The 23,136-nt window shown below is 44.1% G+C and overlaps 1 protein-coding gene across 1 annotated transcript; it reads left to right on the forward strand.

Moving 5' to 3' along the window:
• Positions 1-360: 360 nt before the first annotated feature.
• Positions 361-18,558, forward strand: CASP2 (caspase 2). Its single transcript, XM_056848039.1, has 12 exons — positions 361-461; positions 1,081-1,231; positions 2,786-2,953; positions 5,380-5,391; positions 5,687-5,768; positions 6,898-6,992; positions 10,707-10,883; positions 12,315-12,443; positions 13,136-13,226; positions 17,263-17,412; positions 17,504-17,613; positions 18,422-18,558. Exons 2-12 carry the CDS (start codon positions 1,082-1,084, stop codon positions 18,554-18,556), a joined length of 1,299 nt encoding a protein of 432 aa, XP_056704017.1. The 5' UTR covers positions 361-461; position 1,081; the 3' UTR covers positions 18,557-18,558.
• The last annotated feature ends 4,578 nt before the right edge of the window (positions 18,559-23,136 follow it).

Genomic DNA, 23,136 nt, shown 5'->3' on the forward strand with positions numbered 1-23,136 from the left:
TGCCATAGCCTGCTTGAATGGTGGGAGTAAAATCAAGATACCAAGATTCACCTACAAGAACGGGTGGTCTTATTTTGTTAACTTCATTTGTACACTGCCTTTTCCCCCAGTGGGGTTCCAAAGCAGTTTAGATTGTGATTATGTCCTCTGTTGGAGAATTATTACAGCTTTCAGTGATGGAACACAAGGATCGCCGAAGTATGTCAGTCCCAGTAATCTGTTGCTTTACATTCTGTCATTTAAATATCTTTAAAAAAAACCTTGAATGTGAATTTCGAGCTTCCGTTGGCAGTCAGTATCTGGTTTTGGCTTGTTAACTCAGGAATGCTCTTGGTTTTTATTTCCCCTCCTTTTAGCAAAAGTGACTGCTGTCTTTGCTGGATATGAGTGATGCAAAGCTGTAATTAGGAAGAGAGGAAAGAATGTGCAGCCTGCCCTCAGAGTGAAAGGGATCACTAAAAGTAAGTTATATTTCCTGTATGAAAAGTTGCTTGTTGTTGAAACTAGACAGTATCTTCAGATGTTCTCCACATTCCCATCCAGAATTTCTTGGTATACCTATCTTCTAGATCATTGTTTCCCAAACTTTTCGGGCCACCGCCCCCTTGGTTCAACAGACTCAACCCCAGCGCCCCCTACCCTATCTAACAACACAGCTGAAGGGGCCCACCTCTAGCACCTCCCTGCTGCCCCCTTGCTTCTTAGTACCTCCCTAGGTAATCCCCCTGCCCTCCCAGGGGTGGTACTGCCCACTTTGGGAACCACTGTTCTAGATAGACAAAACTTTCTGATCTTGAGAATCCATAATTGGCATTTCGTTCCACTCTCTTCATTTGACATAGTTAATTGGAATATTAATTCCATTAGTCTACTGTTTGGAGATGCCTTTAGTACAAATATCTTTGCCTCAGCTGTCGGATTGCAGATCTTCAACACTTGGAAGCTAGCCCCACTGATTTTCAGGAGAAGACAGTTACTTCTGCATAAGTGTGCTTACAAGGTTCTGCTTTCTAAACGTATGCCTCTCTGTCTTCCACACTGAGTGAAGTGACTAGGATTTGCTTCGTTCTTAATATCTAGAATGCTGGGTGCCTGTGGCATGCAGAAGTGTCACCAAGAGGCCCTGAAAAGGAATCGTGTGTCTCTAGCAAAACAGCTAGTACTGAAGGAACTGTTGGAACATCTCATAGAAAAAGATGTTATCACTGTGGAAATGGTGGAGATTATACAGGTACACTCAGTCTTGTCAGTAACTGGAATTGATCTAACGTTATTGTACATTTCACTAACACACAAAAATATTCTTGAGTGTAAAGTGGTGCTGTGGGGTCTTTTTTTTTTTTGCAATATGTTGGATATAACGAGCCACTTATTTTGTTGCCTGTGTGTCAACTAAGAATTGCATCCAGCACACTGGAGAAGAGTTGCAGCGCAATTATAAATGCAGAGTTACTCCAGTCTAAGTCCATAGAAACCAATGTTCTTAAACTGGAATGACTCTACACCAGATTGCTGTGCTGGTTCTCTCTTGTCAGATGCCAATGTGCTCCAAGTGCCTAATGAAGACAAGTTAATATCAAACTAATTAAATTGTGGACTGGTAACTTATGGATATGTTTGCAAATCTGGAAAGGGTTAGCAAAGCAAGGAAAATGAGTACAAGTTAGTTGTTTGGCAGGTTAAAGGTTTCAGCTCTGAAACAGCTTTCATGTTGACATAAGTAATCAGAATTATTGCTCTAACACACCTTTTTTCCCTCAAGTCCCAGTAGCTCACAGAATTTCACTTTTCAAGACAAATGTTTGTTTCATACAGTCCTGTTCCTGTTGAGTCAGAGGGCTGCTACTGAAGTTTTTAATTCCATAGTTTTCTTTCCATCCTTAGGGGGTCTCTTGTGCTACTGAACAATGCAGATGTAACCACACATTGCAATAATGTAAAAGTCTAGAAATCAGGATAACTTCTGCAACTAGCAAGCTATGAGGCTGATTGTTTCAACAGCAAAAAAAATTCTATACTTAATTTTAAAAAGATGTAGCAAGTAAAATTGTGTTCTGTTGTTATATGGAGGGCATGCTACTTTTAGTATTGGCATTAATGTTTGCGGGAGCATGATACAATCACAGTCTCACTGACAATCATTCAGGGGTTTTTTTTAGGATGCTTCGTGTTATTTGAGGAACCCCGTGGTGCAGAGTGGTAAGCTGCAGTACTGCAGTCCAAGCTCTGCTCACGACCTGAATTCGATCCCGATGGAAGTTGGTTTCAGGTAGCCGGCTCAAGGTTGACTTAGCTTTCCATCTTTCCGATGTCGGTAAAATGAGTACCCAGCTTGCTGGGAGTAAAGGGAAGATGACTGGGGAAGGCACTGGCAGACCAACCGTAAACAAAAGTCTGCCTTGTAAACGTCAGGATGCAACGTCACCCCATGCGTCAGGAATGACCCGGTGCTTGCACAGGGGACCTTTACCTTTTACCTTTTTGTGTTATTAGTTTTTCCTGTCAAACTATACATATTCTCAGACTTTTGTGGGTAGAGGAAGGGAAGGCGATCGTGAGCCGGTTTGAGACTCATTAAAGGTAGAGAAAATCAGGTTATAAAAATCAACTGTTCTAAGTGGGCTGAAAGATGGGTGATAGGGAATACAGAGCGAGAGTCAAAACGGAGAGCATTCTAGGATTTGAAGTCGCTGTTTTTGCAGGCTAGGACTGGTGAGAGTAGTAGATGTGATGATGGTATCTCCCCCTTTTGTCTTGTATTTTTATGTTTCCTGCATGGACTCAGGCCAAGGATGGGAGTTTTAGCCAAAATGTAGAATTTCTAAACTTGCTACCTAAGAGAGGTCCCGACGCCTTCTCAGCCTTCTGTGAAGCTTTACGAGAAACCAAACAGCAGCACTTGGAGAAAATGCTTCAGAGCAACATCCCCAGACAGATCAATGGAACTGAAAGGGTAAGGAAAGACCAAATTAAAAATGAAGATGGAGCACATCTGGAATGTGGTGATCTCATACTATCCTCTCGTGACTGTCCCTATTTCAGAACATGGGTTGATTTTTGATTGTTAAAATGCTGGCCGAAGCTTTTTGCATGTCTTGCTGTATGTTTCAAGCTTTCTGAGAGTAAAGAGACTCGGGCCTTCTGACTCGAGTAAAAGGATTCAGAGATCTCCATTTCTACTCAACAACAATACAACAGTACAATCTCCTTTATTGGCATAAAATCGGGGTGTCTAAATAATAACATAGAATTGTTGTAGTTGAGTATTTCTGACAAAGTTAGAACATAGATAAAAGGGTGCTAAAATTAGTAAAAGCCCTCTAACTAACTTGCTGGTGAACATTCACAGCAAATCTCAGAAATTGTGCCACTTTCTCCAATGTAACAGGAGAGTGATTATTCAGTAAAAAAAAAAAGAACATCATTAAGAAAATCAGGAGATTGACTTTTTTTGTCAAAATAGGGCCTAAAAATTTGCTGCTAATTTCTGCATAAAATCTACAGTGGAATAAGACATGTACAATTGATTAAAGGCAGTTGTTACTGAAGCGGGTCGTGCTGTTCAGATGATAGGCTCTTAGAATGTATCACTTACTGAGAAGTGAAGTTATCTTATTCAGCCAATCATCGAGTAAGCAGGATTCAACAACTTTACTTACTTTTAAAAAGCAAGTCTTTATTGATATACTTCTAGTAAAATATGTATAAATGCAGATTATCAAGTCTTTAACACTTCTATAAAAACTCTTGTCAAAGTACAATGTATGTATTTACAATGTATGAAGTAAAAGCAAGCAAGTCTTACATACTACTCAGTTTCAAAATCCAACTTCTAAAATATAACAGTCAAATTATTCTGATTCAGTTCAAAGTATCTAATTCACAAAGTCTAGAGTAATGTATTTAAGCCATACATACTTTTCAGCCGTTTCTTGAGAGCCTTTTGGAAGGTTCTGATTCTCTGGGCTTACTGTGGCTGTATTTATACTGTTTTAGACTCATTAAGAGTGAAGGGGGATTTTTATTCCCACTTTCAGACAACATTTTTATCCATCGAGGGATACCTTTTATTCCCTCTTTCAGATAACATGAGCAGTGCAGTAATGTCTTAGTTGCAGCTGTTCAGTTCCCCATGATCATATATGGGCTTCCTTTCCTTTCAGTCAATTTTGCTTAAAGTATAAACAATCATTTCTGAGCCCCATGATCACACCATATACTCAATTTTCATATCATTCTCATTGTTATTACAATTCACATTAAATGAGACCATTTAGAAATCTATAACACAATATATAACTATACAAAGCATAAAAAATAATTATTGCTTACACTGCAATTTGTAACCAGCTGGTTAGTAGAAAATATAGCCTTTAGCAAGATTTACAAAAAGTAAAGATTTTTCTGCTCTTGAGATATGAGGCTATAAGATAGCAGGATTTTTCTGCTCTTGAAATATGAGCAGCTGACAGCTGGCAGATGAGTCAGGAAGGGAAATTCCAGATACATCTTAGTAGATGGTAAAGGGTAACTCTGTTCTTTTCCCTTTAAGGATAAGACCAGGGTAAAATAGTTATTTCCTGAAAGGATTCAGTCAGCTTATTTTAAAGACATTTGCATTACACAGGCTTTTCATTACACAAACCTCTGCAGTTTTGTGGTTCAATTTTATATGCTGTGTTCAAGCTCTACATGGAATTAATTCTGCACATGTACACAAAATACCATAATTATGTCAGAGACCGTGACAAAGTCTCCCTGAGAGGTCCCCCCCCCAAAAATCTTCCTTCCAAAATTGCAGATGGCACGACGTTAAATCTGGCCGGGGGAAAAAGCTCTGCGCCAATTCCTGCTCATGACTGACGAAGGGAGCTTTGGCTCTCAAAAGCTTATACCCTGGAACTCGTGTTGGACTCTTAAGATGCTACTGGACAGAAATCTAACTGTTCTACTGCAGACCAATATGACTACCCTCTGAAACTATCTTATATGATGAGTATCAATTTGGGGGGGAGGGGGAATCCACATAGATACTACCTAGTGATAGATAGATAGTTTATTTACAGCCCTTGGCCAGATAAAACAAAATACATGGACTAAAATAGTCTTACAGACAAAGGTTTACAGTCCGAGTCTTAAATCACTTAAAAAAAAATAACATCCAAGTTACATCTGCCATTTGGACTAAGAGACTACTCTATGGGAACTAGTTTTCATTGCTGCCGTACAAAAGTTTGCTACCTGAGTGGTGATTGAAGGATTATCTCCTTGTAGGAGCTTTTCGATCTTTTCTCTTTCCCATGTCGGGTCCCATTCTCAGTATGAGGGGCTCAATAAACTTAGAATGAAGTATTGTGTAAAAGTTACAATTCAGGAGAGATACTACCTAGTGTGTACACGCACTCATACCCCTGGCTTGGAATTAATATTCCGCAGAGGGTGGTGGTTCTGAGATTGATGTGGTGTCCCAGCTCTTTTATATCATTTAGATATTTTCCATGCTTTCTGGTAAAATCTGTGGTGGCTGATCAGTGTATTTTTGTATGTAGGCTGCCCCAAAGCTAAGTAGCGGGATCAACTTCTCTCTGCGTGAATCTGCAGTCATGTTTTACAATGGTACAGCTGGTTAAAGCCATCTGGAAGAGTTCTTGTTTGATGATTTTGTGGATCTGTTTGTCTCTTACAGTTGAATTATGGCTGTGAGGAAAGTTTGTATTTTCCTGTCCCTGAATCCGGAACCTTGCAGAAAAGACCACGTTTAAATAATGGTACGTTTACAATGGAATTTTACTTTTTTTCAGTTGTTGTGGTTTAAAAAATAATTATTATTTAGACGTGCCATATTTCAAACATAAACATTTGAAATATAAACGTACCCTGTTTGACACACAATCGATGTTCAAAAAAATAAAAAGCGGCTCTTCTGTTGTGAAGGAGAAAGTGTACCTGTTTCCTGTTCTGCCTCTGGTTAGATAAAAGTTCAAACATTTGTGCTCAGTGTTCGGAAAGGGGTTGTTTGCCTTCAGGCAGGGATTAAACTGGAAAAAAATGTTAAGCTCTGAGCAACGTTTTGAAGGACTAAAACTAGGAAGTTGGTGTGAAAAGACTTGCACAATCCAAACTGCTGCCACATCTATTCTGCTCTTGCTCTCTCCAAATGTCCTTTCAGGAAAGGAAGTTTTCTTTTTCGGAAATATATAACTGTATCCTACTTTTGGAGATTGCCAGACTTTGTTCTGACATGGAGAGCTGATTTTGCTTGATATGTTTTTGAGCTGGCCACTTTTAATTTTGTAAAATGCTCATGGTTAGTGGGCATCAGGAACATCTTTGGTTTTAAAGACATTCCCCCCCCCCCCCCAACCAGGCTGCAAGATTACAGAGACAGCTGCCAGCAGCAGTAGCAAGAATTCCTGTGTTAAATTTGCTTCCTGGAGCATGCACTTGGGAATAGCCAGGGTGGTTTGTGGAAGCCACAAAGGAAATGGCTGCATAGGCCCTTTGAAGGTAGACTGAGCATATAGGCAATATCTAACTTTGGATAAAACCTTTAGACACTTCTGAGCGCTTAACAGTTCCCATTAATTAGAAACAATTTCTGCCCAAAATGTTTTACTAAGCCACCAAGGTAAATTAATGCAAATGTAAAGTCATGATTGTGTGCTCCAAAATGCTTTAATACTCAAGATTAACCTAGATGTATTAAGTGTAAGGATTTTTTTTTCATTATAGGAGAACCAGTATAGTGTAATGATTAAGAGTGTTGGTGTAGTATCTAGGAGACCCAAGGGTGTAAATGAATTATTCCCTCAGATTACTGAGCTGTATAGGACCTTTTTGCTTTGTTGCTAAAACATCGTCTTCTTGCCTGCTGATTATTTTCCTCCTCCTCCAAAGAACCAATGGAGTATTCCTTGGATGATGGAGATGGTCCCCACTATCCTGAAGTGAAGCCGTGCACACCAGAATTCTACCACACTCACCAGCATCTGGTGAGTAATTGAAGTCATAGAAGCCGAGAGCTTGTCTTTATCTCTAAACAACTGGGAAGCTTGTATGGATACTCCACAAAGAGAGTTTCTCCAGTGAGCTAAGCAATGTTTCCAAGTGTGATCTGTAGTGGTGTGATGCCAATTAGAGGGTTCTCCTTTTAATTTGGGGAATTAGCAATGGAGACAAAAAAGCTTTGCAAGAGGCTGGCGTACGGGATTCTGGATACCTATTTTTACGAGGATGAGCATCCCAGTGGAAATATTCTCAATAAAGATGCCTTGTATGATTTTGAAGGATTTTATTAAAATAATTTTAGTTGCACGCGCACACACACACAAAGCAAATCACGCAGGACCCGACACATTCAAGAACTAGGAAATAAAAGGAACGAGGGGGTGGAATAAGGATATGAGATTGTGGGGGGGGAATATAGTTATCGTTCTGAGGGGCGATGTCCAAGGTGACAGCTGCGGTAGAGGCAAGAAGCAACCAGCACTACTCAAAGGAAAGCAAGAAGAACTGCACATGCAAGTACGGGGTGCTGCGTTTTTGGATCCAAGAAAAAATGCTCACACTTTGCCACGATGAGCGGGGAGATACTTATACCCCATGACTTCACTGGAAACCAAACAATGCCAGGGACAAAGGCTTGATTACTGATTGATTAGTTTAGATGTTTGAGTATGAAAGAACTGGAGGTAGAAACAGATAGGAACATTACCTAGGTTCTTCTGATTAAGTACCATTAAGTATTTTGTTATAGATTTCCAGATGAGTGAGGATGTTTTGGGAGAGGTTTCCCAGGAAGGAGGAGATGACTCAGAGGGGATTGGCTTTTACCTGTTTTGTAACTTGATGGGGTTAGCTGGACATCTAGATACATAAAAGAACAAGTCCGAGTTCTCTGAATGGAGTCTTGATTGCTGATGTGATTAAGAGGCTTGCTATCAGCATCTAGGTGGCTGCTAGGAGAGCTTTATTACCTATGTTAAGGAGACTGTCTTCTCTTGTTCTTAGGATTCTCAGCTGTCATGAGGACTGGGGAAATGCAGATTAGCCCGTCCCTGCCTGTCAGCTCCAGAGTGCCACAAGATGGATTCCAAGGAACCTTCCCTTTTGTTCCCTGTTTCACAGCAGTGCCCTGCTTCTTGTGTTAACTCTGGTCCTGTATGCCTCTTAGGGCATGCCAGGTAGCTTAGGGAAGTCCATAGGATATCACTCGTGTCCATTAGACCCGTGTCCTGCATGAATGGGCCTGCTTCCGCAAACTGAACTCAGAGTCACAAAAATAGCCAAGCTTAGGAGAGAAGCCTCTCCTTTGCAGTCCTTGGCTCCTTTCATAACAGGTTTTATTATTCAGTTAGATGGGGTAATTTTTTGGACTTGAGAATCAGAGACAAAGTGATAGGACTCCAGTGCAAGCTTGGTGGGAAAAACAAAGGCAGGGGTTTAGCCGACTATCAGAAAAAGTTAACTGAGAACAACCAGCATACAAGCTTGCAGTCAAAGTAATATTCATGTATGTTATGGTACCAAACTTCTAAGGAGCCCATTGATACCTGTACCTTATCCCAGTATCCACACAGTATTTACCAGCACCATACAGCAGGGGTGTTAAACTTAAACTTAAGGCCCGCAGGCCAGATCCGGCCCCTTGAGAGCTCTTATCGGGCCTGCGAGCCAACCAAGGCAGCAGCCATTCCCAATCTGGGGTGGAGAGCCCACTGCGTGCTCACAGCCAAGGCAGCCCCACAGTGTCCCACAGTGTCAATTATCAAAGGCTTAAATAAAATAAGAGTGTTATTCTTTTAAGCAAGTTTGTATTTTAAGTAAAAAATAAAGTAAAATATAATATCATTAATTGGCTTTGCCTGTGTCTTCTGTAAAGTTTGTATCTCTGGTACTTGGCATTAAATTTTATGGTACACGTGGCCCAGCCCAACCAAGTGACATTTATGTCATATCCTGCCCTCGTAACAAATGAGTTCGACACCCCTTCCATACAGCATGTATTACAGAGAATGGAGGGATGAAGAGGAGGGAAGAGAGAGAAGGGACAGCGAGGAGAGCGCAGGAAGTGATACCTATCCTTTTCTGCAAAGGGATGTCTGGGGGTGGCTTATAGCATTAAGGTATCTGTTCCAGGTGGACCATGACCTAAAAAATTCAGAGGTTTGAAATTCCAGGAGGGATTGCTTGGTGAGGAGCCAAACAGGAGTCCAGGCAGCGGTTTGGGAAACAGATCAAAGGGGGAGGTCAAGAGAAGAGACCATGTGGACTAGGGACTATGGGGCAGCCAGTGAGCTTAGATCAGGGGTGTCGAACCCAATTGTAACGAGGGCCAGATATGTCATAAATATCACTCGGTTGGGCCGGGCCATGCCTCGCCAGCCCAGATCGAGAGTGGGGGAGGGGTGGCTGACTGGCTCGTGGGCCAGATAAGAGCTCTCAAGGGTCTGGATCCAGCCCACGGGCCTTATATTTGACACCGTTGGCTTAGATCCTCAAGCTATACTGGCAAATCCAGGGATGAGCATGAGTCAGAAGGATGAAGGGCAGCAGCTCTTGTTATATGTTAGAGAATAACAGACACTTTGGTTTACCTGGGAAACCAGGAGCAATCTCCTGGATAGGTTTAAAGGAGAAGTAGGGGGGCAAGGCTTGAGGCAGAGAGGAGGCATGTATGAAAGACTTTCCAAATAAGAAAGCAATAGGGAGAAAAGGTTAGGACATCTCTGTAGTAGCCTTCCTCTGTTATGGGCTGAGATCCGCAGAGGTCCTTTCTGAGGCCAGGCAACAGGATATTGTGCCTAAAAGTATCTTGATTGGCTTGAAGCACTGAAAATAATAATTGCAGATCTGACTGCCCCTGGTTAAGTGATTTCTCTCAGGACCTTTCTTGTGTTCCAAAACTACAACTTTCCATGGTTGAACTACCTGGCCATTTTATTACCTGATTAAAATCCAGTCCTGCTCAACATCACTCCTTTTATCTGCAAATACTCCCCCAGAATAATTCTCGTGACCTTGAGTTTCGCGTCATGGGTAGGCTGGTTGTAGACCAGGGCTGAGGTCAGCAGAATGGTAATGGCAATAGTGAAGAAGTGCCAATCCAGGTAGTAAATATTTACTGGAAAATATTTGTAACAGAGAAAATGTGAGCATCAACACAACTCTTAAAATTTATACTAAACAATGGAGGCAGGTGTTTTGACCAGTCTATTTTGATGTCCCCGTGTTATTCCCTTCCCTTCAAGGCCTTGTTATGATGACATACCCCTAGGAACTCTCTTTGACTCTTAGTCCAGGCCTTAAGTGTGATATTCTTAGCTCCTTTGCAGTCAGTTGATTTCAGCATCACACCCATGTATTCTTGGGCACAGCTGTTTTTACTGTGGCATATTCAGGGACAGAAAATAATTTCCAGTTTGTAGCCAGCAGATTAACAATATTTTAGAACCAGGATCACATTTCTGAGTAGCAATCTTGGATATGGATGGAAACAAAAGTAACGTTTCTTAAGCACTAGTGTCCAGTCTTTACTGTTGGGAATTTTCGTAGCCTTCAGCCCCTTTGGCACCTGTATCTTTAGCATTAGTCTAAAACTGCCTAGATGCATCTGGCTGATAGTAGAGAATTCTGTTAGCATCGTGTGGCTTTAATACTTTCATACGTTCCAGGAAACGGGGTTAATCAGATTCTGTGTTCCGCAGGCATACAGATTGATATCGCGTCCAAGAGGCTTGGCACTCATACTTAGCAATGTGCATTTCAACGGTGAGAAGGATCTAGAATTCCGTTCTGGCGGAGACGTGGACCATGCTGCCCTGCAGAAGCTCTTTGAATACCTTGGGTACCGGGTGTTTGTGCGGCACGATCAGACTGCACAGGTGAGTCTGGAGAATAGAAAAAGCTTGACGTCTGCATCGTATCAAGAGCTTTTTTTTGAGAATCACCAGGTTTCAGGGGAAATGGGAACTGACAGCTTCTGTCATGAAAATGTTAGTGAATGCTTAAGCAGACATTTGTTTGTACTGATTGCATTTCCATGTGGCATTATCATCACTGTCTAGATAGCACATTTTAAAGTGTGTGTGTGTGTGTGGTTTGGGGGGGGGGTTGGAAATAATTTCCCCACAAGAGCCCATGCCTACACACCAGCAGTGAGTATGGCTTTCAGTCCTGGTGCCCCTGGGCTACTGTAAGGCTAAACCCTGATCCCATATGAATTAGGCAACCTTTAAGCCGGTTGATTTCAATAGAATTGTGTGTGTGTGTGCGAAGTGCCGTGAAGTCGCAGGCAAGTTATGACAACCCAGTAGGGTTTTCGAGGCAAGAGACTAACAGAGGTGGTTTGCCATTGCCTTCCTCTGCATAGAAACCCTATGATATTCCTTGGTAGTTTCCCATCCAAGTACTAACCAGAACCGACCCTGCTTAGCTTTTGCGATCTGATGAGATCAGGTTAGCCTGGGCCCTCCAGATCACGGCTTCAATAGAGTTAGATGCACTAATTTCTGCTTGGGAAAGGTCTGAGCCGACCAGCAGGACAGTATTTCCACTCCATTTCTGTATCGATTGGAGCACATCCTGTGTTAACTCAGAAGTAATCCTTATTGAATTCAGTGAGCTTACCCACTGATAAGTGTGCATATGATGATCAGTCTATGGTTGCAAGCCTGTGTGCACTTAATTTGGCAATAAGACCCATAGCACTCAGTAGTTCTTGCTTCTGAGTAAGCATGCAAAGGATCTTCTGTAAGCACATGCTTTGCAAAGTCGATAATTTGCAGCATTTTACTGCCTTTATCATTTATTTATTTAAATTTATAGCCCGCCCTCGTTCTGGCCAGGCCGAGCTCAGAGCGGGTGACAACACTTTGAAACAATATAACACCATAAAACTTCCAGTTTAAAACAGCCATAGTCATAAAATAAATATAAATATACCAAGATGGCACTCATTCAGATGATAATGGTGGCAATAGCCACTGAAGACTCAGTCAAGCAGTTGAACCCCACAAACAAACAAGGTGGTGGAGGGATGGGGAGGCCAGCACCGATGTACAACTTAAGGCTGCCCTCAGTTGTAGGCCTGGTGGAATAATTCTGTTTTGCAACCCCCGAGGAACTCTTTAAGATCACCAGGAAAGGTGTCAGCGGGTTCCATGGTCGCCACATTGAGGACCCTTGCTCTAATCTCCCCCCATTAGGTTTGTGATTGCAGCATATGTAACTTTGCTAATTATGTCAGAGGCTTACATTCTCTAGTTAGCTAGTTATGTGCAGTTCATGGAATTACTGATTTTAATTCTCTTCAGGAAATGCAGGAAGAATTGGAAAAATTTTCAAAGAATCCATCTCACAGAGGTGTTGATTCTTGCATAGTGTCACTTCTCTCGCATGGCAGAGAGGGCGGAGTCTATGGAGTGGATGGCAAGCTGCTTCAGGTACCGTACCATATGTGGATTTCCTCCTTAGTTTACAAGTGTAGTCACGTGGGGATGATGAAACTGGCAACCATTGGCTAATATAGTTGTGCCAGAACCTGGCCTGAAGTAGAATTGAGGCTAAATTGGGGGACAAAATGTATAGGAAAGACTGGGTCAATATCATATCATAGAGTTGGAAGGGGCCATACAGGCCATCTAGTCCAACCCCCTGCTCAGTATAGGATCAGCCTAGAGCATTTCTGGCAAGTACTTGTCCAGCCTCTGCTTGAAGACTGCCAGTGAAGGGGAGCTCACCACCTCCCTAGGTAGCTGATTCCACTGTCGAACAACTCTTACTGTAAAAACTTTTTTCCTAATATCCATCCGGCAATTTAAACCCATTATTGCGTGTCCTACCCTCTGCTGCCAACAGGAACAGTGCCCTGCCCTCCTCTAAGTGACAGCCCTTCAAATACTTCAAGAGAGCAATCATGCCCCCCCCTCAACCTCTTCTCCAGACTGAACATTCCCAACTCCCTCAGCCTTTCCTCCTAGGGCTTGGTCTCCAGGCCCCTGATCATCCTTGCCACTCACCTCTGCACCCACTCGATTCTGTCCACATCCTTTTTGAGTGAGGCCTCCAGAACTGCACACAGCACTCCAGGTTGCTGTTATGCTGAATGTTGTTAACCGCCTTTTCTTTTTCGCAGTTGCAGGAGATTTTCAGGCTCTTCGATAACGCAAACTGCCCCGGACTTCAGAACAAGCCCAAAATGTTTTTCATTCAAGCGTGCCGGGGAGGTAAGTGACCAGACGAGGGATGTACGAGGGTGGGTCTCAAACCATTCCCCTTCCTGCGCAGCTTGCTCTCAACTCTCCTCTTTGCTTCTCTCAGGTGTAAGCGGAGCCCACATTCACCTCCCTGCCTTGCTGTTGCCACTACCTCTCTCTGTAAGTGCTTCTCGCTCTGCATGGCATGTGGTCAGTGAATCACAGACCCTGCAGCACCATGGGGAAGGAGCAGGGGAGACCCTGTGTAGCAATTCCCGTTGTCATGCTTGTGTGGTGTAGGTTGCCTTAACCACACTAATCACAGTCCAGCGTCCAGAGATTTTATCTGCGTGCTAGAACTGCTCTCTTTCTTACTCTTGTAGTCTGAACTGTGATATTTTCTTATCTTTGCCGGACCTCGGGGAATGAATTGGCCACTGTGTGACCAGACTGCTGGGCTTGATGGGCCTTGGTCTGATCCAGCATGGCCATTCTTATGTTCTTATGAATTAAACCACAGCTTGAGGGTCAGCAGTGCTTCTTCTGGAAATTAATCTGTAAAACAGAAGTGTTGTGAACTACTTGAAAGGGAAATTCCATTGAGAAAGTTGAGGGTTCTGAGATTCCAACTTTCTTTGTTCAGATAAGAATGTGGCTCTGTTGGTACATCTAGATAATTTGGCAAGATTTGTTGGGCATTAAAATGTTCCCTCCTCCACTAATATTTAATATTTAGCGTCATCTTTTTTTTGAGAAAATTAACCCAGTGATAGAAGGGGGTATGAAAAGTGGAAGGAAACATAGATGGATTATAACTTTCACTGCCAATTTATATGGTATTTCAGAAAGGCTATGAGTTGGGTCCTATTGCTGCACAGGCAGAAGGAACTCGTGGTGGATCTTCCCTTGGTTTCCCCTTCCCACTGCAGCCCGCTGCTGCCTCCTCAAAGGCATGGCTGGGATAGTGAGACTCCATAGACAAAAAGCTACTGGGTGCAGGAGGATGCAGTGAAAGGGGGGGATCATGTGAAATCACAATGCCTTTCTTTTGTGCCAGTGGAAAGCTTGTGCCATCCTTTTTTCTCCACCACTAGATGAGTGAAGTGAAGGCAGTTGTAAGGTCGATTTGATCCAGGGCTTCAACAACACCTTCAGCTGTATGTGTAGAATCTGTGTCAGCCCACCTGGGTGATCCAGGTAAAACTGATAGCTCTTGCAACTGCTTGTGTGTTTCTTCATTCCTGTATGCTCTAGAAAATACACTTTCTTTCCCTAGAGTCAATTTCAGAAAGCATGCTTGGAGTGTGTATATGGATTGCATAGGCCAAAGCCAGGTATTTTAGAGGGAAATCTGTAGAAGAAGACATAAACTGATCACAAAGCATAATGAGAGAGAAGCCATTTCTTCCTGTACCTGGAAGTGTCCCAGGTTCCTTTTTCCTACCTCAGCGATTCTTTTCCAGTCTTAACCTGGGCAGTGAAAAAACAGATTTCTATCAAGGGAACAATTTACAATGGCATCCATTATTAACTTTGGCAAATTTACAAAATCTTGAGCAAGTCAGCACCTGGCAAAAGCATCTTTTCTGCCTCCTGTGGAAATCCTCTCAGAGGAGAGAAATCCCGGGGGGAGGGGGGTATGCCTGCAAAGTTTTTCGTCAGCCTCAAGCAGAATTGCTTTAAATCGATAGGTTCAGGAGAGAGGGCTATTGAGATGAGCTTTACATCAGCTCCGAGGGATAAGCTTGTCTCCTTGAGACGAAACAGAGTTTTTGACCTTGAAGGAAGTTGTTGACTTTAACTTACTGCAAAGCAAAAGGTAACAGTTGGCAGTTTAGTTGGGCAAGTTCACTACTAGCAGACTAACAGCCAGGAAGGGGCTGCGCTGGCGTTTGGGCTCCCTGCGCCGGCATTACTGAACGCCGTCCAGCATAGACCCTCTGCTGGCAGGGAGGCCCAGATGTCAGTCTTCGGGCGCTGCTGTGGCAGCGCCCGTGGAAGGCCCGCGCTGACATTTGGGGGAGGGGCGTGCTGGCGTTCCCGGGGCGTGCCGGGGTGGTGGTGGTGGTGGAGCTGCCTGTAGGTATCTCCCTATCCCGTTTCAGCCCTCTACGCCGGCAGCGAGAACGGCAGTGAAAAGCCCCGTTTAAAAAGAAAAAAGCCTGTAAAAGGCTTTTTCGAGCTTTCAGTGGCCGTGAAACAGCTTTGGAGTCCAACAATCCTCAACAACCCCACGGCAAGAGGCAGATCAAGAAGACAGGCTTTCCGGATAAAAATTAAGCTCCTTTTGCGCTGTCAGCTTCTTCAGTTACTTCATCCACAAGGAACAGGATATCCAGTGCATAATTTCTTAGTAGCTCCTCAAGAGTATATTTCTACTGCATCGCTCTCAGCTTAGGCTTCCTCGTGTGCCAGCAGGAGTTTGAATCTTGGGTATCTGCTGCATGACTTGAGAGTCTTGAATCAGATCTTCCCTTCTTGAAGTGGATGTGTTAATTCGTGATGGCTTGAACTTGGTAGCATCACAGCCTGAGAGGGGCCAGTGAGGGTGGGTCTTACTGGTTATGGCGATTTACTTTTCTGGAGAAACAATGTCTGTTATGCTGTGTTCCTTGTTGATCTTTGTATCTGCTTTCTCTTTGTTAGTTGGATGTTTGGTATTTTTAAGAGTATTCTACAGTCGTTTCTCAAGTATTTCATATGTGCCTTAGCAACAGGAAAGTGCTGCGACCTAGGTTTTTCTTGTTCTATTTACCCCAATGCCTTTAAACTGCATGTTGCTGTATATTAGAAGTCTTTTGGATTTTTTTTGTACAGGGTGAGGAGAACGGTGATTTTAATGGAGCGAGCGGCACAGTGTTCATGATTTATAAAACTCTTTTTCTTCACACTTCGCTCTCATATTTGCTTCACTTGCCACTGGTGCCCTTGCTTCTAGACTGTACCTGGCCAATAAGGATATCATATTCTCTTTCAGTGACTATTCCTGAGCTTGTTTGTCATCCTTGTAGTATTTTGATTGTAGCATCCCATTCCATTGTGGCTGGAACCTTTATTTTTCACACTGTGGTATAAATTCCAAAGTCTTCTGTGGTCACCCGAAGTACTTAGATTAATCAGGGAAGCTGTCTGTGTATGTAACACCTTCCAAAATAACATTTCTGTAGGTATCGGTACTTAGAATCATAGAGTTGGAAGGGACCACCAGGGTCATCTAGTCCAACCCCCTGCACAATGCAGGAAATTCCAAACTACCTCCCCCCCACACCCCCAGTGACCACCTATTCCATGCCCAGAAGATGGCCAAGGTGCCCTCCCTCTCATGATCTGCCTAAGGTTATACAGTCAGCATTGCTGTCAGATGGCCATCTACCCTCTGCTTAAAAACCTCCAGGGAAGGAGAGCTTACTACCTCCCGAGGAAGCCTGTTCCACCGAGGAACCGCTCTAACTTTTAGAAAATTCTTCCTGATTTCTAGACAGAAACTCTTTTGATTTAATTTCAACCCGTTGGTTCTGGTCCGACCTTCTGGAGCAACAGAAAACAACTCGGCACCATCCTGACAGCCCTGCCCTCTTCTAATTTTTATCTTTCTTGCACATTTTCAATTTTTGACTAACATTTCACACGTGCACAGGAGAGAAAAAGCTGGAAGGTTTATCATTGCATATATAATTGCTGCTCAGCAGCTAATTTTCCCTGCTCCTCTCCTTCCGGCTTCCTCTGCCAGTCTGCATGGGAGCCTGTAGACATCTCAGGAGACAGATCCTGGCGTACTCATGGCTTGCTTTTCATGTGACGAATGTAAGGCTCTTAATCCCATTTGCAGTAGTAGCAGTAAGTGCTTCTGGGATCCATTGGACAGTTAATCTCCCCGGCATACAATGTAGACCAGTGGCTCTGAAGGTTCTATCCTCGGTAAAAAATACATCATTGTTGCCAGAAGAGTGGAACTGTCTGGGTCTTGGCCTAGCAGTAACAAGAATTATTTGAATACTGATATATTAAAGATGACGAACAGAGCTGCATAGGTTTGTGTTTCTGCCTTTTTGTTCCCCCATATTAGATGAGACAGACCGGGGAGTGGACCAAATAGACGGGAGCGAGCGCGCTGACTCCCCAGGTTGTGAAGAAAGTGATGCTAAGATGGAGGAAAACCCCAAGCTCCGCCTTCCCACGTGCTCTGATATGATCTGCGGCTATGCCTGTTTGAAAGGTATCTGGGATAAGAGCGGCAAACAACGCAGAAGTATACCACCTGCGAACCAAGCCGAACCGAAGGTTGACCTTTGTTCATTTGCTTGCAGGCACGGCTGCCATGCGGAATACCAAACGTGGCTCCTGGTATATCGAGGCACTCACCTCTGTGTTTGCTGAGGATTCACGGAATATGCATGTAGCGGACATGCTCGTGAAGGTGAGTGGGTTGGCGTTTTGAGAGCTCTGAATGCTTCCCTTTCAGCGGAGCCTCTTTTGTGTGTGTGTGCGCACACACACACACACCACTGCTGGAAGAACCACAAAAATGAAATACAAGTTTGCTCTTCAGCATCTTCTTAGGTATAGATTTCTAAAACAAGCTTTGTGCTTCATACATCTAACAGGTTGAGGAAAGGTTGCTGGTTATGTTTAGCCTGAAGACGAGAAGACTGAGAGGTGATATGATAACCATCTTCAATTACTTGAAGGGCTGCCATACAGAGGATGGTGCTGAGTTGTTTTCTGTTGCCCCAGAAGGTCCGACAAGAAACAATGGGTCAAAATTAAATCAAAACAGTTTCTTTCTAAACATTAGGAAGAACTTTCTAACAGTTAGACTGGTTCCTCAGTGGAACAGGCTTCCTCGGGAGGTGGTAAGCGCTCCTTCCCTGGAGGTTTTTAAGAAGAGGCTAGAAGGCCATCTGGCAGCAATGCTGATTCTATGACTTTATGCAGATCATGAGAGGGAGGGCATCTTGGCCATCTTCTGGTCACTGGGGTGTGTGGGGGGGAGGTAGTTTGGAATTTCCTGCATTGTGCAGGGGGTTGGACTAGATGACCCTGCTGGTCCCTTCCAACTCTATGATTCTAACAGGATGACTTTAGGACTGAGATAAATAAAAATCTTTTCGTAATTACTGAAATTCAACTACATCTGAACAGAGATAGAAATGTTTTACAAATACTGTTAAACCTCTCAGGGTTTGTTTGGGGGTTTTGCCTTACGTCACCTTCTCTCTCTTTAGGTGAACGGATTGATCAAGCACCGGGAAGGCTACGCCCCTGGCACAGAGTTCCACCGCTGCAAGGAGATGTCAGAGTACTGCAGCACTCTCTGTCGAGACCTTTATCTATTCCCGGGCTTTTCCCCTGGGAACTAACCCTGCCATCCTTGCCCTAAAGGCAGCAACGGGGACCGTTTCCTTTGTGGCCCCGAGGCCCTGTAAAACATCCTGTCTGAGAGGTTCTTTTTATTATGGCATCTAACAGGAGGTCTCAGACCCATCTAATTCAGAAACTGTTTGGCTGATGAGCCATTGTATGTCACGGCATCTCTTTTGTGCTTCTGCTGTCTTTATATGAGCCATCTTGAGCCTTGGAAAAGGTGGCATATAACTGTGGTAAATGAACAGACAGTGGCTAGCCGGGCCGGTTTTCTTTTCTGCTCATGAAAGCTTCACTAACATCGCTCTCTCTGACTGAATATGGTAAGGGTGGGTTCCTCTAACCCACTTCAGTTGGGGTTTTTTTTTGGTAGTCTTTGCTCTCGTTTGTGTGCCGAAAGTTTGAAAATAGTGAGCAGCACTTTTACAATGACCGCTTTGTGGGCATTCGTAACGAACAGGAATCTGAAGGGGAAAATGATTATTCGTAAAAAGGTTTTTTTTTAAGGAAAAAAAAAGGCAAAAAATGAAAATGTATAGTTTTTTAAAATGTCCTTTATAGTTTTATAAATTTCTACGCTCTAAGAGAAACTCATGTTCGTTGCTTATTTTGTCCGTGCATCAGCTGGTGGAATAGCTGGTGGAGTTGAAAAGAGCCCTAAAAATGGGAGGAAGTGCGTTTGCACAGGTGTCTGTTCACCTCTTGGTGGTGGTGCAGGAGGAGGCAATAGCTGAGCTGACTCCTATCATTGGTGCTGCTGGCCAGCTCTGTGCAGCCCCCAAATCTCATCCTGGTTCCTTTTTTCAGCAGCAGACCGTGGTTGGTTGTTAGAGCCAAACCAAAGCTGTTCTTTATTTTCTTCCCTCAAAACAGCAGTTGTGGAAAGTGGAAAGGGTTGATTTTTTTGAGCTGTGCTGAATGAGGTGGGCAAGGGAGAGCACGTGAGGTCGAGGTTCTGCAGGCTTGTTTGATCCCCCACTCCTCCACATGAGCAGCAGAGACTAATCTGGTGAACTGGATTTGTTTCCCCACTCCTACACACGAAGCCAGCTGGGTGGCCTTGGGCTAGTCACAGCTCTCTCAGCCCCACCTACCTCACAGGGTGTCTTGTGGGGAGGGGAAGGGAAGGTGATTGTAAGCCGGTTTGATTCTTCCTTAAGTGGTAGAGAAAGTCGGCATACAAAAAACAACTCTTCTTGTTTCTACATACAAACCAATTTCATGGAGGGGAAAATCTTTACAGCAGGGACTTCGAAGCAATCAAGAATACATCTGCATTCTATACAAGGCTTAACGACTACATCAGAACCAATTTTGTGTTTCAGAGCTCCTGAGCGGTGGCTTCTACGATTTCTAATGTTAGTCTAGAGTAGCAAGCTGTGTTATGTGCAGACTTGCAGTTTTATTTAAGGAGTAGCTGCCTGGCCCATTTTGCTTGCTTGTACTCTTTGCCTTCCCTTTGCTAATTCCCACTCTTCCTTCCTGAGCCACACTTGCATAATTGGGAAGTACTTGACTAAACGCCTCTGGGCCTCTAATATGTTCTCCTGCTGGTTGTTGCAAAAAAAAATTGATGATTATTTTATAGAAATGGTGTAGTGGTTTAAGAGCAGCAGACTCTGATCTGGAGAAGTGGGTTGGTTTCCCCACTCCTCCACATGAAGTCTGCTGGGTGACCTTGGGCTGGTCACAGCTCTCCGAACTCTCAGTCCCGCGTACCTCACAAGGTGCCTGTTGTATGTGGGGGGGGGGGAGGCAATTGTAAGCTGCTTTGAGACTCCTTACAGTAAAGAAAAGCGGGGTATGAAACCAACTCTTCTTTTTGTAAGGTAGCACTGACTGAGTATGCAGACTGACTGCTTTCTTCTAACTTGAGGAGGCATTTGTCAGTGCAGTTCTCCTGTGGGTTGCCTGACTGGAGGTAACCGCTGTTTGCCGTAGGCCAATGTAGACGTTACCTGGGACTCGAACCCCGGCCCGACTCCTTTCTGCAGGCAGACATGATGTTGCGCCACTAAGCACACCAGAGCCTAATTTGGCTCAGGACTGTGGCATGGGGGAGGAGAGGCTTCATCCTTGCCTCTTAAACTGAGCCAGAACAGCCATGGAGGGGCAGGAGAATGCTGCTGCTGTCATCTTGTTTGTGGGCTTCCTGGAGACACCTGGTTGGCCAGTGTGTGGACAGACTGCTGCATTTGATGGGCCCTGATCAGATCCAGCAGGGCCTTTCTTCTATTCTTATGGAGGATAGGGCTATCCATGGCTACTAGTCAAAATGGATACTAGTCATGATGCATGCCTATTCTCTCCAGGATCAGAGTAGCATGCCTATTATATTAGGTGCTGTGAAACACAGGCAGGACAATGCTGCTGCAGTTGTCTTGTTGGTGGGCTTCCTAGAGGCACCTGGTTGGCCACTGTGTGACTAGACTGCTGGATTTGATGGGCCTTGGTCTGATCCAGCAGGGCCTTTCTTATGTTCTTATATTGGCCCTACATATTTTTCTGAGCCAGACAGCCATGGAAGGGCATATTGGCCCTACTGTGGGGCAAGTGTGTGCGCTGACTGCAGTTTGTGGAGCCCTGAATTAACCCATGTAACGGATAACCTCTAGTTTGGCCTTTAGGTGAGTGTTAAAACAGAAGGGTAGACTATTGACATGGCTCATTGGAATTGCTCCCTATGGACAGGGGCTCAGGTGTGCACATTTTCTATTAGTGGCCACACATTCTGCACTTCCCTGCTTTAGTGATCTTATGGTGATTTAAAAAGTACTGCTACTTTAAACCTATGTACAGGTAGAGTATCCCTTATCCCGACATCCCATATTTGGACTGATCTGAAAACTGGACTCTTCGAGCCGGCATGCAGGCAGATCTGTTCTGTCTGCTTGCAATGTTTCCTCTTCTGATCCCAGTCAGTCCGGATAAGGGATACCCAACCCTTGAAATCATGGAGAATTAATCGTTTCAGCTGGCACGTCATGGGAAAAAAATTTTTTTGCTTTTCTGCTACATACACCCTCAGTGTAAGTGGCCAAGAGGAAGGGTGGAGAGTACAGCATGATGTGAAACTGCTGACGCATTTTAAAAAATTGGTAGGACTGTAATTAATTCTTTTGAGGGGAGACCTCATTTTAGTAAAGGGGGAAAGATCAGGAAACTTGCTTTTTTTTCTGCTTTTATACATATTATTGCACCTTCGGAGGTTTTTTTTTAATGTTCACTGGTGTGTGTTTTGCATCACTGTGCCTGATAAGCCTGCAGCTGAAGACCGAGCCCATTGCCCTTGAATTGAATCAGCTGCCCTTCTGCTCTGATTGCTTTCTGATTCCTCTTTTGCCCAAGGATTTGTGCTATATTTTTTAAAACAAATATAATTAAGGGGGAAAAAAAGGCAGAAGCGTCTGGGAGGAAACCAGAACGCTTGACAATGATGTTCTTTACATTGCCTGGTTGGATATGAAACAGGCCGTATTTTACCACGCAGCTAAAAAACTGGCCTGTGTTCCAGAGTCGGTGGGGACCAGGGCCCGTTTCAGGGCAGTTTAATCTTGAGGGCAGGGTGCCGATTAGGAGTTTGTATTTTGGGGGAAAGGAGAAGTAGCGTGGGTAGGGTTGCCAGCTCCGGCTAGGAAATTCATGGAGATTTTGGGAGGTGGAGCCTGAGGAGGGTGGGGTTTGGAGAGGGGAGGGTCTTCAGTGCCATAGATCCCAGTTGCCAGAGCGTCCGTTTTCTCCAGGGGAACCAATCTCTGTCACCTGGAGATGAGTTGTAATAGCGGGGGATCTCCAGCCACCACCTGGAGGTTGGCAACCCTAAGCGTGGGTCCTTCTCCACAAATTGGTGCTTGATATTTGTGCCAATGCAGCTGTCTCTTCCTTTGTTTGGAAAAGGAGAGCCTGTGTCTTTATCACTGCCACTTTTAAAATATAACAAACGTCTGTGTATCAACCGCCTCCGCGGGCAAAAATAAAGCGATTCAGTTTCTAACAGACGTGTCTCCTTTTGTTGGTCTTTTCCTCTGACTCTGGGATGCAGCCAGTGAAACGGAACTTTCCTACTCCAAAGGCAGCCTGTGGTGCTCCACAAAACGATGCTGATCTTGGGTGGAGCCCCTGAGGAATGGGATGGGTGGGGGGAGGGATCTGCAGCAGAAAGAGGAAATTGGTAGAAATTGCCATGTTAATAGAAATCCAATTATATTTCTGGAAACAGGCCTATTGCCAAAAATCCACTGGTACACTACAAAATAGTTTGTGCCAGTACCTGGACTGACATTGCGGGTCAACGTATTGTGTTCTGTCTAGATGTGAGAGGTTAGGAGACCTTTGGAAAATTCAAAGTTGGAGCTGTTTTTAGAGTTAATGCCAGTAGTGTAATGTGTGCAAATCGTTTTCTTCATGACCCCCCTGTCCTACAGCAAGCCAGCATGGTGTAGTGGTTAAGAGCGGTGGTCTGGAGTGATGGCCTCTAATCCGGAGAACTGGGTTTGATTCCCCACTCCTCCATGTAAGCAGTGGATGCTAATATGGCGAACCGGGATGGATTCTCCACTCCTACACATGAAGCCAG

This window comes from Euleptes europaea, chromosome 4, assembly GCF_029931775.1.
Source record: "Euleptes europaea isolate rEulEur1 chromosome 4, rEulEur1.hap1, whole genome shotgun sequence".
NCBI classification, from domain to species: domain Eukaryota; kingdom Metazoa; phylum Chordata; class Lepidosauria; order Squamata; family Sphaerodactylidae; genus Euleptes; species Euleptes europaea.